The 15739-nt window shown below is 45.3% G+C and overlaps 1 protein-coding gene across 4 annotated transcripts in view; it reads right to left on the reverse strand.

Moving 5' to 3' along the window:
* Window positions 1–15739, reverse strand: part of SRL (sarcalumenin) — a 210665-nt gene that overhangs the window by 112675 nt on the left and 82251 nt on the right. For 2 of the 4 annotated variants that reach the window (XM_069210459.1, XM_069210458.1), the window contains exon 2: window positions 5040–6644. The exons of 1 other annotated variant lie outside the window; for it this stretch is intronic. In XM_069210459.1, coding sequence (XP_069066560.1) covers window positions 5040–6644 — 1605 coding nt within the window. The remainder of the gene's footprint in view (window positions 1–5039; window positions 6645–15739) is intronic. One more of the 4 variants, XM_069210460.1, reaches the window with a different exon arrangement.

Consider the following 15739-nt stretch of genomic DNA (forward strand, 5'->3'; position numbering starts at 1 on the left):
CATAATCAGGCCGTGTGTGTACTAGGGTTCATGCGGTTCTGGGTGGACTCAACAGAGAAATTTTGTAGCTTGTTGGGAGGTGTTAACGTGTGGTTATTAAAAGTTATGACGTAATAAGAGTGCAGTGTGTGAACATATGCTCAGGAATAAAGACGACTGTTATATAGCTCTGTGTGTGGCGTGTTCATTTGCCTACTCCTGACCTGGAGAGGACGTTATGACCCTTAGGTTCTGCAGAGAAGCTGTGCTCAGTGCGGCATACACTGAAAGGAAACAGTCCAAGTCAGTTCCACGTATAACCCAGTCTGAAATTGTGGTAAAAAATATGGGAGCGTACTCGGGGCATCCAGCATGGCTAGTACCGGCCACCTACCCTACTCTGCAAACCTGGAGGGGACTGGGTTGCCGGGGAGGCTGCTTAATTATCTACCGGGAATTCTGTCTCAGCGTGTTGGAGCCCTGGAATGGGGCATGGCCTAGAAAGAAGGCGTGTGTCTTCAAAACAGGGCGATCTTCAAAAAGTAGGGCTGCCATCTTGAATGGGTGGAAGATGCTAAATGTAGCGTGATTTTTATGACCCTCCGAGAAGCTTCCTCTATGAGTGATTGGTAGATGAAAACGTACACAAAATGGGGGACAATAAATTCCCAGGGTGTGAGATATAAGGCGGCTCCATAATATCCATAAGGGTGCATGAGCCGTCATTCTTTTACAGAATCCCTCATGTTTTCCCAGTTCGGCAGGAAGAAGTGCCCCTTGGTGACACTGCTACAGTAAAACGTCTCTCAAACTAAGCGCACAGATGACAGGACTGTGAAAGACATAGGTCACCATCTTGGACAGGTCTAATGTCATAAAAACCAACGTTGACCCGGGTGAGCGAAACGAGCAACATCAAAAGGGGACTCACTCAAAAGGGGGGAATAATCCAGAAAAAGAGCACTATCTCAAAAAAATCTAAAATTCAGGACAAAGCGGAAAAGCAGAGATGGCACAAGAAACAGTTGGATCAATTTAAAAAAAATAAACAAATAATCCACTTTGAATGGGTGAATGCTCACGGCCACACCGGGGTCTAAAGAAATCGAAAATAATAGCCAAGTGTACACTGAGGAAACAGAAGAAAGTCAAAACAGCAAAATACCCTTAGAGTCATACAGATCTATATCTGTGTCAGTTGTGATAAGACAGCAACCCTGCGTGTAAAACAATGAGGAACGGCAGGGTGCCCCCAATCTCAGTCAACTTTATTCCCATGACAGAATTAAAAAGCCACATTTCTAGGGATCGATAGCTTCTGTTAAAGGGTTGTTTAATAGGTCAACGTACCACACTCAGGCCCGTATTTATACTTTTTTTAGCGCCGCATTTGCGCCGCTTTTTGATGCAAAATGGCGCAAACCTACAAAATACAATGGTATTTTGCAAGTTTGCGCCGTTTTTGCATCAAAAAACGACGCAAATACGGCGCAAAAAAAGTATAAATACGGGCCTCAGTGTCGATCAAGCTCATTCCAAGGGACATCATCGATGAGACCACCAATATGCATCTCAAGGCGAAAAACCCAGGATTGAGTACCCACTATAGAGATAAGAATGCACACCTGAAGTTGCGAAATGGGTTATTTTGGAGGCACAAACAAAATATCAGTAATATGACTCTCCTTCAGAGGGAGCAATACTGAGTTTTTCGCCTTGAGACGCATATCAATGGTCTCCATGATGACATCCCTTGGAACTAGCCAAATCCTCGTAGCAGGTGCCATCAGCCATGGACTCCACTAGGGGGTCAGAAAAGCTAGAGGTATCCTCAGACCCCCTCCGTCTGTGTTCCTCAGTGGGCCTTTCAGAGAAATAGGGCTCTATATCCACTGCAGGCCATATGAGGCAGGTCAGCACCTGAGTTGAACATCATAAACCCTTGTCCAGCTACGTATCAGACTCCGAAACCATTTTGGCGACTGTGCCACTGGAATATGCTCCCCAATGGAGGTCACAAAGCCATGCGCAGCTAGGGCTGATCTGGATCTGCCAACAGATCCTGAGGGGCCTATTGATGTTGAGGGCGGATCCGCTGGTGGAGCTCCTTTCGAAGACCCTCCCAAGCCTGTGGGGTCCAAAGGCGCTCCAGAGCCGTTCTGCCTACTGAAATATGAGACTCCTGGCCTCGTGGGATTCACTGAGTTGGGCAGGGGTCACTCAAGATCCAGGAAACTCGGGGAAGCATGGAGCAGACTAAGGGTCTCATTTCAAGTTTGGCGGGTGGCCTTTCGGATGGAAAACAGACACCCTTTGTTTTCTGCCCGCCGGCCCTATGGAACAGTGTTCCACCCACTGGCTTAGCGGAATACTCACCACAACAATGTTGCGGTGCATCGGATGCAGCAGCACCCGTCGCGCTTTTCACTGCCTGAAATTCGGGCAGTGAAAAGCGCGATGGGGCTGTCCATGGGGGCTACTGCTCTGCCCATGCCAAGTGCATGGGCAGTCAGGGGCCCCCAGGGGCAACCGACACCCTGTTTCCATCAGACTTTGCATGGCAGTTGGACCACCATGCAAAGGCTGGGGAAACCGTGGGTCGTAATCCAGATTAAGACCACCGGCACCACCAGGCTGTCGGCTGGCTGCAACCTGGCGGTGCCTGCAGTCAGACTGTGGTGGCTCCGCCACGTTCATAATGTGGCGGTCAGACCACCCCTGTTGGCGGTGATCCGACTGCCACCGTGAGTCTGGCGGTCCATGGACCGCCAGACTCATAATTAGGCCCTAAGTGTAGGACACCGGCTCCACAGGAACGACTTGTGAGCAGGGCCTGGATTTGTGGTGTTGTTTCCTGGCCTCGTTTGTAGAGTGGAAGCAACACAGAGAAATCGAAGAGAGCTTTGACTTCTTTGACTTTTTATGGGATTTACCAGAAGAAGTCCTGGAGCTCGACAAGGTTGGAGGCAAGTGACTCCAAGAACAGTCCCGAGACCTCCCTCGCGAACAGGACTTGGAGCGGTGCAAAGTTGCAGGGCAAGCAGCCAAAAAGCCTCATAACCTGCTCACAGAGTACCTTGGGGTTCATGGTCTGGCACTCTCTGCAAGACCCGAAGGCGTGGTCCGTTTCCAGGCACCACAGACACATGAAATAGGGGTCCATCACCAACATCTGTTAACGACCTGCTCCACAAGTCTTGACCCTAGCAGGTCGCTTCAGAGACATAGCGGAAAAAGGCACATAATGTTGAAAATATCCAGTAAAAAAATTACTTAACAGAGCTCATCCGGATCTGCTTTGATGGCGCAGAAAGGAAGCAACTAAGGTCAGTGTGCTGGGGTGGCGCCTAACGTCACTTCCAGCACGGACTATGCCAACAATGCCACACGGAGCCAAATGATGCCAACTACCAGCGTGCAATGGGATTGTTAAAAAATTCCAGATCTAGTCTGATGCTTAGGGAATACTTTAAGGTAAAGAATCTGCACTTATAATCTTTATCTTATGCATAGATATATATCGGCCCTTGCTTTGGGAACCTGCTACAAATTCATGGTAAAGAGGTTGTAGAACTGCTTTCTGTCCCTACAAGTGGATCTACACACTACAACATATTTGCCAGTGTAGAAAAAAGGCAGGATTCAACATGATGAAAATTACTAGATACAATAAGGACATTTACTGCCTTTAAGAATAGGAAGAGCCCAAAAATACAATGTGATGCTCTATATGCCCCTGGTAAGGAGGCTGGCAGTGACAAGTATTGGGCTTCTCACAGTGAACACTTAAGAAGGATAAGAAAGGATGCAAATGGGCTCGTCAGGACAAAATATAAATCAAACTGAGAACGGCTCATCCGCTGTTCAAAGGTCATCTAATCATTCCTTATTAGTGAACTGCCACCTTTTCAAAGCTAGAGCAGAAACAAGACAAGGCACAGTCAATAGTTGCCTCAAACAAAAGATTTAGAGAGTTTTTAAATTATCTCCGACAGGTTTGATGGGTGAAAATGTTCATTTATTTCAATCACTTGTTTCTTCAGGCCAGTGACCATGAGTGTAGCCCATGGACAAGAGAAAAGACTATGGCCCTCATTCTGACCCTGGCGGTCTTTGACCGCCAGGGCGGAGGACCGCGGGAGCACCGCCGACAAGCCGGCGGTGCTTCAATGGGGATTCCGACCGCGGCGGTAAAGCCGCGGTCGGACCGGCACCACTGGCGGGGTCCCGCCAGTGTACCGCGGCCCCATTGAATCCTCCGCGGCGGCGCAGCTTGCTGCACCGCCGCGGGGATTCTGACCCCCCCTACCGCCATCCAGATCCCGGCGGTCGGACCGCCGAGATCCGGATGGCGGTAGGGGGGGTCGCGGGGCCCCTGGGGGCCCCTGCAGTGCCCATGCCACTGGCATGGGCATTGCAGGGGCCCCCGTAAGAGGGCCCCTAAATGTATTTCACTGTCTGCTGCGCAGACAGTGAAATACGCGACGGGTGCAACTGCACCCGTCGCACAGCTTCCACTCCGCCGGCTCGATTCCGAGCCGGCTTCATCGTGGAAGCCTCTTTCCCGCTGGGCTGGCTGGCGGTCTGAAGGAGACCGCCCGCCAGCCCAGCGGGAAAGTCAGAATTACCGCCGCGGTCTTTCGACCGCGGAACGGTAACCTGACGGCGGGACTTTGGCGGGCGGCCTCCGCCGCCCGCCAAGGTCAGAATGAGGGCCTATGTTTCCCTTCAGGCTGACAGTTTCACAGACAGAAAGCAGGGTAAACATGCGCTTTCACCTAAGTTAAGCAATCAGGCAAAAGGCCATGCGTGGAAGCAAAGCAAAGTTTTTACATTTTAAGAATTTTACATGTACATCCTTGGAAGCTACTTGGATTAAATTTACTAAATTGCAAGCATGTCCACTAATAGAATTAATGAAATTAGTTGTTCTAGAATAAAACACTGAAAATGTGGGAAATGTTATAGAAGACAGACTCTTTCAGTGTCGATCCACGGAATAGTACTTTGTTACATCAAGTCTGATACTAATAGGTTTATATTTTTCTGGTCATTCTCACCATCTGTAGGGGAAGGCGTGGGCTCCTCCTCACTGATCTTGTCATCTGTGTCTTCTAAAGGATCTTGTGCACTGAGAGAAGGCTCTTGGGCTTCCTCTATCACTGTGTCATCTTCAGAAAAACCTTCTTTATTTTCTGAAGGATCCTGGACTTTCTCTTTCACAGCATCATCTTCAGAAGACACTTTAGTTTTTGCTGAAGGCTCTTGGTCTTCTGCTATGCTAGAGTCTTCCTCAAACGAATCTTTTGTGTTTTGTGAGTGATCTTGGACTTCCTCCATGATAGCATGTTCCTCAGAAGAATCTTCTATCTTTCCTGCAGGCTCATGTACTTCTGTTACAATAGAGACTTCCTCAGAAGAATCTTCTGTTTTTCCTGAAGGCTCCTGAACTTCCTCTGTAGTAGAGCCTTCCTCAGACGCTTCTGTTTTTTCTGAAGGCTTTTGTACTTCCTCTATGATAGAGCCTTCCTCAGAAGAATCGTGTTTTGTTCCTGAAGGCTCTTGTACATCCTCTATGACAGTGTAGTCCTCGGAAGATGCTTCTGTTTTCTCTGACAGTGCTTGGATATCCTTTATATCTTCCTCATTCATATCTTCTAATGGCAGCTCTTGGCTTTCTTCAGAAATAGCCTTTGGGAACTGGTGACCGCTTTCAGCTTCACCTGAACTTGCTTCAGGTTTTAATTCATTTTCCCAATGAGTCTTATTTTCGTCTGAGACTTCATGCACATTATCATGATCCTCATCATTATCTTCTTTGGCTGAAGCATCTTTAAGTTGCTCTTCTTCTGAAACTGCTAGTGCAGGCACCTCTTCAATTTCACCAAACGAATCTCTGATTTGTTCTTTAAAGCTCTTTTCTTTTGGCCTGACATCACCGGTGGTAGTCTCAGTAGACGTAGTCACAGCTATTTCATTTAAATCAGGTTCTCCAGCATCATCTTTGCTATGCTGATTTGTAATTTCATGTCCCTGTTCTTCCACCTCACTGATCTCTCCTTGGGTAATCTGACTTTCTTCTTCGGATGACTCCAGGCTCTCTTTAGCTTGATTCTTTTCAGTGAGTAAATGTTCTTGCTCATCATCATCATTTTCCTTCTGTTTGCCGTCCTTAAATTCAAGGTTGTAGTCAAGCTCTTTTTCACTTATGTTTTCAGCTACACTGCTGCCTATTTCTCCCTGAAACGTTTCCAGCAAAATATTGGTTTCTTCCTGGGGAGGGTTCTCTTCTATTGGAACTGTCACTGTTTTTTCACCAGTTTCTCCTTCTTCTACCTTCTTCTGTCTGTGATCTGCTTTTTCTGCTGCAATAGCACCAGTGATTGGTGTACACTCTGAAACTAAGAAGGAAGCATTGTCATCTGCAGGGAGTGTTCCATCGTCACCTTCTTTAGTGTTACAGTCATGGGATGCCAAGTTCTTCTTCTCTAGGGAGTCCTCTGAATGGCTCTCTGTATAATGAAGAAAGATGTTTTTTTCAACTGGGACCTTTTCAGTGTAGAGTAGCCCTTGTTTTTCATCTATACCTGGATCTCCAGTTGACACTTGGCTCTCCACAAAACTGGCGGCATCTTCAGTGCCCTGGGTGGCAGAAACTTGCAATTCTAAATGATTAGAACATGATCAGTCAGTTTTATCCAATTCTTCTCTTGGAAGACAGCCTCCACCAAGAGTGGGGCAAAGCTCTGTATCTATCTTTAAGATAAGAGTTCTTGTAACAAGGTAATGAACATACATTTACAGAAGTGAACACACATTTACAGAAGGCAGAATGTACGGTGCATTTTATTACAGTTAATTAGTCATTATTACCATCACAGTTCCATCTTGGTAATTAATATTTACCATTAAAACAGGTGTTAATATCAACTTTTATTAAATGACTTTTATTTTACTATAATATGTTTAAACTGATAAATGGTAGCAAAGTAAAAGCCACCCTATTTGATTGTAGTCCAGGCTCATTTTCAGCAAGTCATAAAGCAGGAACTTCATGTAATAAGTGGCTACTGATATCTCATCAATCCAAAAACCATACAAAAGTACAACTTCAGAGACATGTTGATGTTAATCAGTCAAAGGCTGGTTCCGAATGATGACTCATGACAATTGGGTTGCACAGATAACTGGCTATGTGACTTGTGCTGGTGGCAGCCATTCTGTGACCAGACCTCAGTGCTGTGGCTAGAAAATGATGTCACATATGTAGTGTTATGGCTGACATGTCCCTTCATTAATACCACCAGTTGATTTGCAGGTAGCATGCATTATATTACTTTAAAGACCGCAGAGGATATGTGTTTATGATACATTACTATCCTAGAGCTGAATAATTATAACTGAGTAAAAACGTTCTTATCAAGAATTTATAGCATTAGTTTTGAGGGCTCCGCCTGGGTCTTTTGAGAAGTATTACTATTGAAAGGAATGGTTTCCACTAGGAGGGCATGATGGGACTAAGGAAGGATGTTCTGATCAATGCAAGGCTGTTATAGACCAACCTATTTATGATTAAAGATGTGTGGAATGATGTACTTTATCAGGCTAATGGAGTTCAAACAAATTATTACTTCTACAGCAACGATCACCCAGGACATGAGCATGGCTGCATCAGCGAAATGTTACATTAACAGACATTTCATCATTATCGGCGGGCCAAGAAAACTAAGATCTAATTACAGCAAAGGAAGCAGCACACTGGGAATATGTAATCTTCTTCAAAGGAATTAAATATTACTTTCCCACAGAAATAAACAAACGAGGAAAGCGGCTAGGAGTGCTTATGGGATATGGCTGCTATATCTACCACAGAGGAAGCCCAGGAGCCTTCAGGAAAAACAGAAGATTCTTCTGAGGAAGTCTCTATTGTAAAAGAAGTACATGAGCCTGCAGGAATGATTCTTCTGAGGAACATACTATCAGAGGAAGTCCAAGATCGCTGTGTTTGACACACATCTATGGTTAAGGTGTTTAGTGCACCAACCTTTTGTGATCTGTGCACGTGGTTTAATAGCTAGGATGTACCTATTCCCTGTCGACATATACATGTCCACAAGTAAACCTAAGTGAAGTTCTCATAATTGTGTTCTTTTACAAGTTAAGATTGACTTTGTGTGACTATCCCTCATATATGTTTTTATATCCTTGCTTAAGAGTCATGTGGATTGCTTTTACTGACATGGGATTTTCTAGGGATTGACATGGTTTGTAGAGTAGCCCCTAATATCTGTGCAAGCATTTCACATCAAGAACATGAGCCTATCAATGTCACTAGGAACAATAGAATTGTCACAAGGCTGCAACTTCAGCACCATTTGTGTTTTGTTATTTGCTTTAAAACGACTGTCTCTGAAAACTATAATTGTTTCTCAAACTTTACATATTACTTAAGTACACCACCTTGGTCAGTTTGTGACACTGTGTATATTTAATGGGAATTGGGGTTCTAAGATGCTCAGCTTAGTAGCTCTCTCATTAGGCTGGATATGCCTTCTGAACAAGCCCAACTATCAATCAAGCAATCAGTTTGTAAACGCGTTACTCACCAGTGAGGGTCTCAAGGAGCTGTGGGGTCGGTCCTCTGAGCTTCACTCAAAGAGCAAGGTCTTAAGGTCCTTCCTGAATTGAGGTAGGGACAGTGACTGCCTGCGGAGGGTAGGAGGGTAGTGACCTCCAGGTAGGCGAAGGCTCTTCCTCCAGCCGAGGTCTTCTCTATGCAAGTGCATGTTGAGAGGAGCATAAAAGAATGGCAGGGGAGTAGAATGTGATGCAGTGGTTGGAGTAGGTGGGTCCCAGGTCGTGGTGGGCCTTGTAGGCATGGACGAGGAGTTTGAAGATGAAGGAGATGATGGTTAGTCCGTAGCTTCTGACATTGGATGCGAGTGAGGACATGCAGATGTTGAAGAGTGTGGTGCTCAAGGATGAGCCCTGAGGTACTCCACAGCTGATCTCCGTAGGTTCTGACAGGAATGAAGGGAGTCTGACTTTCTGTGTTCTGCCGGTCAGGTAGGATCGTATCCACTGTACGGCCTTGTCACGGATGCCTGCTGCTTAGAGTCTGGAGCAGAGGGTGTGATGGGAGACTGTGTCAAAGGAGGCCGACAGACATAATGCCACAGTGCTAGATGCAAAAAATTGGGTTATGCTTCATAGTACAGGTGACCACTGGAGAGGTGAACAGACAATGTCCTAGGAATCACAGTCCAATCCATTTCCCGCTTTTGTGAGAAATAGTGAAGATGACAGACACAAGTGGCCAAGCAACCCACATGCTTGGCATGTGGAGTAGAAGGGCTGCTACAGTGCCCGAATGTGTTTTGCACTTGTTCTTCATCTCTGCAATTCAGTGAAAAACAAAGCAGGGCAAATATTTTAACTAGATTTGCCACAGGAAGCTGGATCTGTTGTGTGTATGAAAATGGAACAGACAGAAGTTGGCCATGCTAGAGGAACCAGAGTGTGCCACCACTGTCCTAGGTAAGCCATCGGGCAGACAGTGCTAGGAGTTAAATTTGAAGTAATGGGCACAGTTATAAGGCAGCCAGTATTTGCCCCATTAATGTTGCCCACAAAGTTTTCATAAACCCCTTTTGAAATTTTAAATTGGTGACTGTTTTTCACAGAATGGCCCTTCTGGTCAGGGGTTTTAAGATTCTGTAGATGTCAAAACCCCTCCCAAAAAGAACAAAGCTGTATTCAAATCTGATCAACTACTGTGGGGTCACAGAAGAGTGAAGAGATGTAGGGTGATCCCATATGAAGCCATTCCTTTAAAAAAAAGAATTATTAAAAAGGCACTTCATAAAAGTACCAACAAAACAGAAGCCTTTGTCATTGTCATGGACCTCGGTTCAAAGGCTCTAAACTGTAGAGAACAGGGAGTAGAAATGAAGCTGAATACAGTGAATATGTGGGGATTGCTATGTATGTTATTATTTTGTTTATATATTTATTTGTAAAGCACAAACTATCATCGACAGGTATCATGGTGATACACCTTAACATTCCAAAGTTGAGAGGACCACAGGCACCTGGTGCTGTCCTATGTGCTGGCAGGTAATAGCCAGGTTTTAAGGCTTTCCTGAAAATTGGCAATTCGGTAAAAGTTCCTATTGTGACTGAAAGAGCATTGCAATGTTTTGTCGCCTCAGAAGAGAAGACTCCGCCGCCTGTAGTCCTGCATTTAAAATTAGGGAGAACATCTAAGAAAGATTGGGCAGTCCTTAGGGAATAATAGGGTTGATAAAAATGGATATTGTGAGTCAAAGCAGAAAGCCAGATAACAAACAAGGTCTTATGGACAAGGCACAGAGATTTAGAAAGAATGTGTTGCATTACCGGTAACCAGTGGAGCGAGGCAAGAGCAAGAGTGATGGAGTCATTTTTTTTCAAACTGAGAGCAAGTCTTACTTCTGAGTTCTATTTCAATTGCCATTTTTTAATTTCTTTATCACTAAGATCAACATAATGCATATTGCAACAGTCTAAACTCATAGACATAAAAGCATTTAAAATTATTATTTTGAAAGAAAAAGGAAAACAAGTTAAGTATGATTTCAAGAACTCAAAGCCAGAAATAACATGACCTGATCACCTGTTCATTTGATTTAAGAACGTTTAACCCCTCGGGTGCCTTGGATGAGCTGGGCTCGGCCACGGTTGCTGTGTGCTGAGGACGAGCCCAGCTCGTCCTGCACCTGTCCTAGCACTCCCCCCGTAGGCCTCTCACCCAAACCCCCCGTCAGAGATGGAAGGGTAATCGCTTCCGCTTCCGCTTCCACCCCGACCCCCCAGCCCTCCCAGTGATGTCTGATGACATCAGCACACAATCACATGCTGACCTCATAAGAGGTCACCTCCCATGCTTCCAGCGCGATGCGGAAGAGAAATGCTAAGCATTTCTCTTCCGCTCGGGAGGAGGGGGCAGGTAGGGATATCAAAAGAAAGGAAAAGCTTTTCCTTTCTTTTGATGTCATTCTGAGCATTTCTGCAGCCCGATCGAACAGCGATTGGGCTGCAGAAATGCCCACTAGACACCAAGGAGTTTTTTGTTTATAATGAAGGGGAGCATCTAATTATTAGGCCTTTTCTGCCCCCCCTGGGGGCAGATCGGCCTATATTGATTAGGCCGATCTGCTCCTAGAGGGGGCAGAAGCCACTAGACACCAGGGTTAGTTTTTGTCCTTTGTTTGTTTTGTTTCATAAGGGGAGCGACCCCTTAGGCATGGGTTTCTCCCTAGGGGCAATACTTTTATTAGGCCTCTTCTGCCCCCGCAGACACTAGGGATTTTTTTTTGTTTTTACAGATGGGGAGTGACTCCTTAGGCTAGGATCGTTCCCTTGTGGGGCAAATTTATTTTAGGCCATTTCTGCTCATCTTGGGGGCAGATCGGCATATTTTTCTTAGGCCAATCAGCCCCTAAGGGGGGCAGAAACCCCAGCAGACACAGGGAAGAATTTGTTTTAAAAAAAGAGGGTGGGGTATGGTCATACCCCCACCCAAAAAGATGGGGACAAAGTTGTTCTGCCCAACGGTAGGCAGATGGGGCAGTTACCCCCGATCCACTCCCCAGGGGGTCAGAAAGCCTACTAGATGCCAGGGAATAAAAAAAAATAGGGGGCTGGTGGCTACCAACCTGTATGGCCATGGCTATGCCCCCACCACAACTGAAGGGGATAACAGTCTTTAAGCTCTCCCCTGCCCACTAAAACATGTTATGCCACGGCAAGCAAGAGGACATTTGATTATTTTGGGTTTTGGTTTTACATTTGGGCCATGAGAGTTTGGCTAACTCTCACAATCATCCCACTTGGAATGGTGAGGGCTGCACTTTTTGGACTTTGGGATGCTGCCATGTAGAAAAATCCACAAGACCTAGACACATCTGAAAACTAAACATCTGGGTGAGTCCAGGGTGGTGTGCTTCACTTGCACCCCACACCATTTTCTTAACCACAATGCCCTGCAAACCTTCAATTTTGCTGGAAATCACACATTTTTCCCACACTTTTGTGATGGAACCTTCCAGAATCTGCAGGAATCCACAAAATTCCTACCACCCAGCATTGTTGCATTTATACCAATAAAAATTCTGCCCCACTTGTCAGCCTAAAAATATTTTTTTCCAAACTGCCCTTTCAGACTCGCTTTCATCCCCCCTCAATTTTGGCATATTTTTTCTCTTCCCTGTCACAGGCACTTGGCCCACCCACACAAGTGAGGTATCATTTTTACCGGGAGACTGAGGGGAACGTTGGGTGGTAGGAAATTCGTCCACAGAAATGTGAGACAAATGTGATTTTTAGCGAAATCTCAGCTTTGCTGAAGATTCTGGGTAAGAAAATACTGGGGGATCCACGCAAGCCACACCTCCCTGGACTCTCTTGTGTGTCTAGTTTTCAGAAATGTTTGGGTTCAGTAGGTTTCCCTATATGTCTGCTGAGCCCAGGACCAAATACGCAGGTGCCACCCCACACCGCAAAAACAGGTAGTTTTGTATTTGATCATTCTGATGTGTCCAGATAGTGTTTTTGGGCATTTCCTTTCGCGGGCACTAGGCTTACCCACAAAAGTGAGGTACCACTTTTACGGGAAGCTTGGGGGAGCGTTGGGTGGAAGGAAATTTGAGGCTTCTCTCATATCCCAGAACTTTCTGTCACCGAAATGTGAGGAAAAAGCACTTTTTTGCCCACATTTTGAGGTTTGCAAAGGATTCTGGGTAACAGAACCTTGTGAGAGCCCCACAAGTCACCCCATCTTGGATTCCCCTGGGTGTATAGTTTAAAAAAATGCACAGGTTTAGTAGGTTTTCCTAGGTGCCGGCTGAGCTAGAGGCCAAAATCCACAGCTAGGCACTTTGCAAAAAAGCAGCTCTATTTTTTTGGGAAAATGTGATGTGTCCACATTGTGTTCTGGGGCATTTCCTGTCATGGGCACTAGGCCTACCCACACATGTGAGGTACCGTTTTTATCGGGAGACTTGGGGAAAGCTGGGTGGAAGGAAATTTGTGGCTCCTCTCAGATTCCAGAACTTTCTGTCACCACAATATGAGGAAAAGTGTTTTTTGGCCATATTTTGAGGTTTTCAAAGGATTCTGGGTAACAGAACCTGGTGAGAGCCCCACAAGCCACCCCATCTTGGATTCCCCTAGGTGTCTAGTTTTCAAAAGCACAGACTTGGTAGGTTTTCCTAGGTGCCGGCTGAGCTAGAGGCCAAACTCCACAGCTAGGCACTTTGCAAAAAACAGCTCTGTTTTCTTTGGGAAAATGTGATGTGTCCATGTTGTGTTTTGGGGAATTTCCTTTCACGGGCACTAGGCCTACCCATACAAGAGAGGTACCATTTTTATAGGGAGACCTGGGGGAACACTGGGTGGAAGGAAATTTGTGGCTCCTCTCAGATTCCAGAGCTTTCTGTCACCCAAATGTGAGGAAAAAGTGTTTTTTGGCCAAATGTTGAGGTTTGCAAAGGATTCTGGGTAACAGAACCTGGTGAGAGCCCCACAAGTCACCCCATCTTGGATTCTTCTAGGTGTCTAGTTTTCAAAAATGCACAAGTTTGGTAGGTTTCCCTAGGTGCCGGCTGAGCTAGAGGCCAAAATCCACAGCTAGGCACTTTGCAAAAAACAGCTCTGTCTTCTTTGTGAAAATGTGATGTGTCCATGATGTGTTTTGGGGCATTTCCTGTTGCGGGCACTAGGCCTACCCATACAAGTGAGGTACCATTTTTATAGGGAGACCTGGGGGAACACTGGGTGGAAGGAAATTTGTGGCTCCTCTCAGATTCTAGAGCTTTCTTTCACCCAAATGTGAGGAAAAAGTGTTTTTTGGCCACATGTTGAGGTTTGCAAAGGATACTGGGTAACAGAACCTGGTGAGAGCCCCACAAGTCACCCCATCTTGGATTCTTTAGGTGTCTAGTTTTCAGAAATGCACAAGTTTGGTAGGTTTCCCTAGGTGCCGGCTGAGCTAGAGGTAAAAATCCACAGCTAGGCACTTTGCAAAAAACAGCTCTGTCTTCTTTGTGAAAATGTGATGTGTCCATGTTGTGTTTTGGGGCATTTCCTGTTGCGTGCACTAGTCCTACCCATACAACTGAGGTACCATTTTTATCGGGAGACTTGGGGGAACACTTGGTGGAAGGAAATTTGTGGCTCCTCTCAGATTCCAGAACTTTCGGTCACCCAAATATGAGGAAAAAGTTCTTTTTGGGCCAAATTTTGAGGTTTGCAAAGGATTCTGGGGAACAGAACCTGGTGAGAGCCCCACAAGTCACCCCATCTTGGATTCCCCTAGGTATCTAGTTTTCAAAAGCACAGGGTTGGTAGGTTTTCCCAGGTGCTGGTTGAGCTAGAGATCAGAATCCACAGTAGGCCCTTTCCAAAAAACACATCAGTGTTCAAAGTAAAAATGTGATGTGTCCATGTTACGTTTCCTGTCACGGGCATTAGGCCTACCCCTGCAAGTGAGGTACCATTTTTATTGGGAGACTTCGGGGAACACAGAATAGCAGAACAAGTGTTATTGCCCCTTGTCTTTCCCTACATTTTTCCCTCGAAATGTAAGGCAGCGGGTAAAAAAAGGTCTATTTGAGAAATGCTTTTAATTCACATGCTAGTATGGGCACCCCGGAACTCACAGATGTGCAAATAACCACTGCTTCGCAACACCTTATCTTGTGTCCATTTTGGAAATACAAAGGTTTCCTTGATACCTATTTTTCACTCTTTATATTTCAGTAAATTAATTGCTGTGAACCCAGTATACAAGGAAAACATTTTGCAAGGTGCAGCTAATTTATTGGCTCTGGGTACCAAGGGTTCTTGATGAACCTACAAGCCTTATATATCCCTGCAACCAGAAGAGTCCAGCAGACGTAATGGTATACTTCTTTCAAAAATCTGACATCACAGGAAAAAGTTACAGAGTAAAACGTGGAGAAAAATGGCTGTTTTTTTCACCACAATTTCAATATATTTTTTTGGGGAGCTATTATTTTCTGTAGCAAAACCTTGTAGGATCTACACAAATGACCCCTTGCTGAATTCAGAATTTTATTTACTTTTCAGAAATGTTTTGCTTTCCGGGATCAAGCATTGGTTTCACACCAGTTTCTGTCACTAAATGGAAGCAGGCTAAAAGCACAAAATATAGTAAAATTGGGGTATGTCCCAGTAAAATGCCTAAATTGTGTTGAAAAATGTGGTTTTCTGATTCAAGTCTGCCTGTATTTGAAAGGTGGGAAGATTGTGATTTTAGTACTGCAAACCCTTTGTTGATGCCATTTTCAGGGAAAAGACCACAAGCCTTCTTCTGCAGCCCTTTTTTCCCATTGTTTTGAAAAACAAAACAAAATTGTAGCTGTATTTTGTCTAATTTCTTGGTCTCCTTCAGGGGAACCCACAAACTCTGGGTACTTAAAGAATCCCTCAGATGTTGTAAAAAAAAAGGATGCAAATTTGGCGTGGGTAGCTTATGTGGACAAAAAGTTAAGAGGGCCTAAGTGCAAACTGCCCCAAATAGCCAAACAAAGGCCTGGCACCAGAAGGGGAAAAGGCCTGGCAGCAAAGGGGTTAACTGGCAAGAAACTTCACACCCAGGTTTGTTTTGCAAGGCATGGGCAAAGGTTTGTCACCTAGGCAGAGTAGCCAGAAAGGTAGAGCTCAAATTGGTGAAATTCTGGAAAGAAACAAAAGCTCT

The sequence above is a fragment of the Pleurodeles waltl genome, chromosome 10 (genome assembly GCF_031143425.1).
Source record: "Pleurodeles waltl isolate 20211129_DDA chromosome 10, aPleWal1.hap1.20221129, whole genome shotgun sequence".
Classification (NCBI taxonomy): domain Eukaryota; kingdom Metazoa; phylum Chordata; class Amphibia; order Caudata; family Salamandridae; genus Pleurodeles; species Pleurodeles waltl.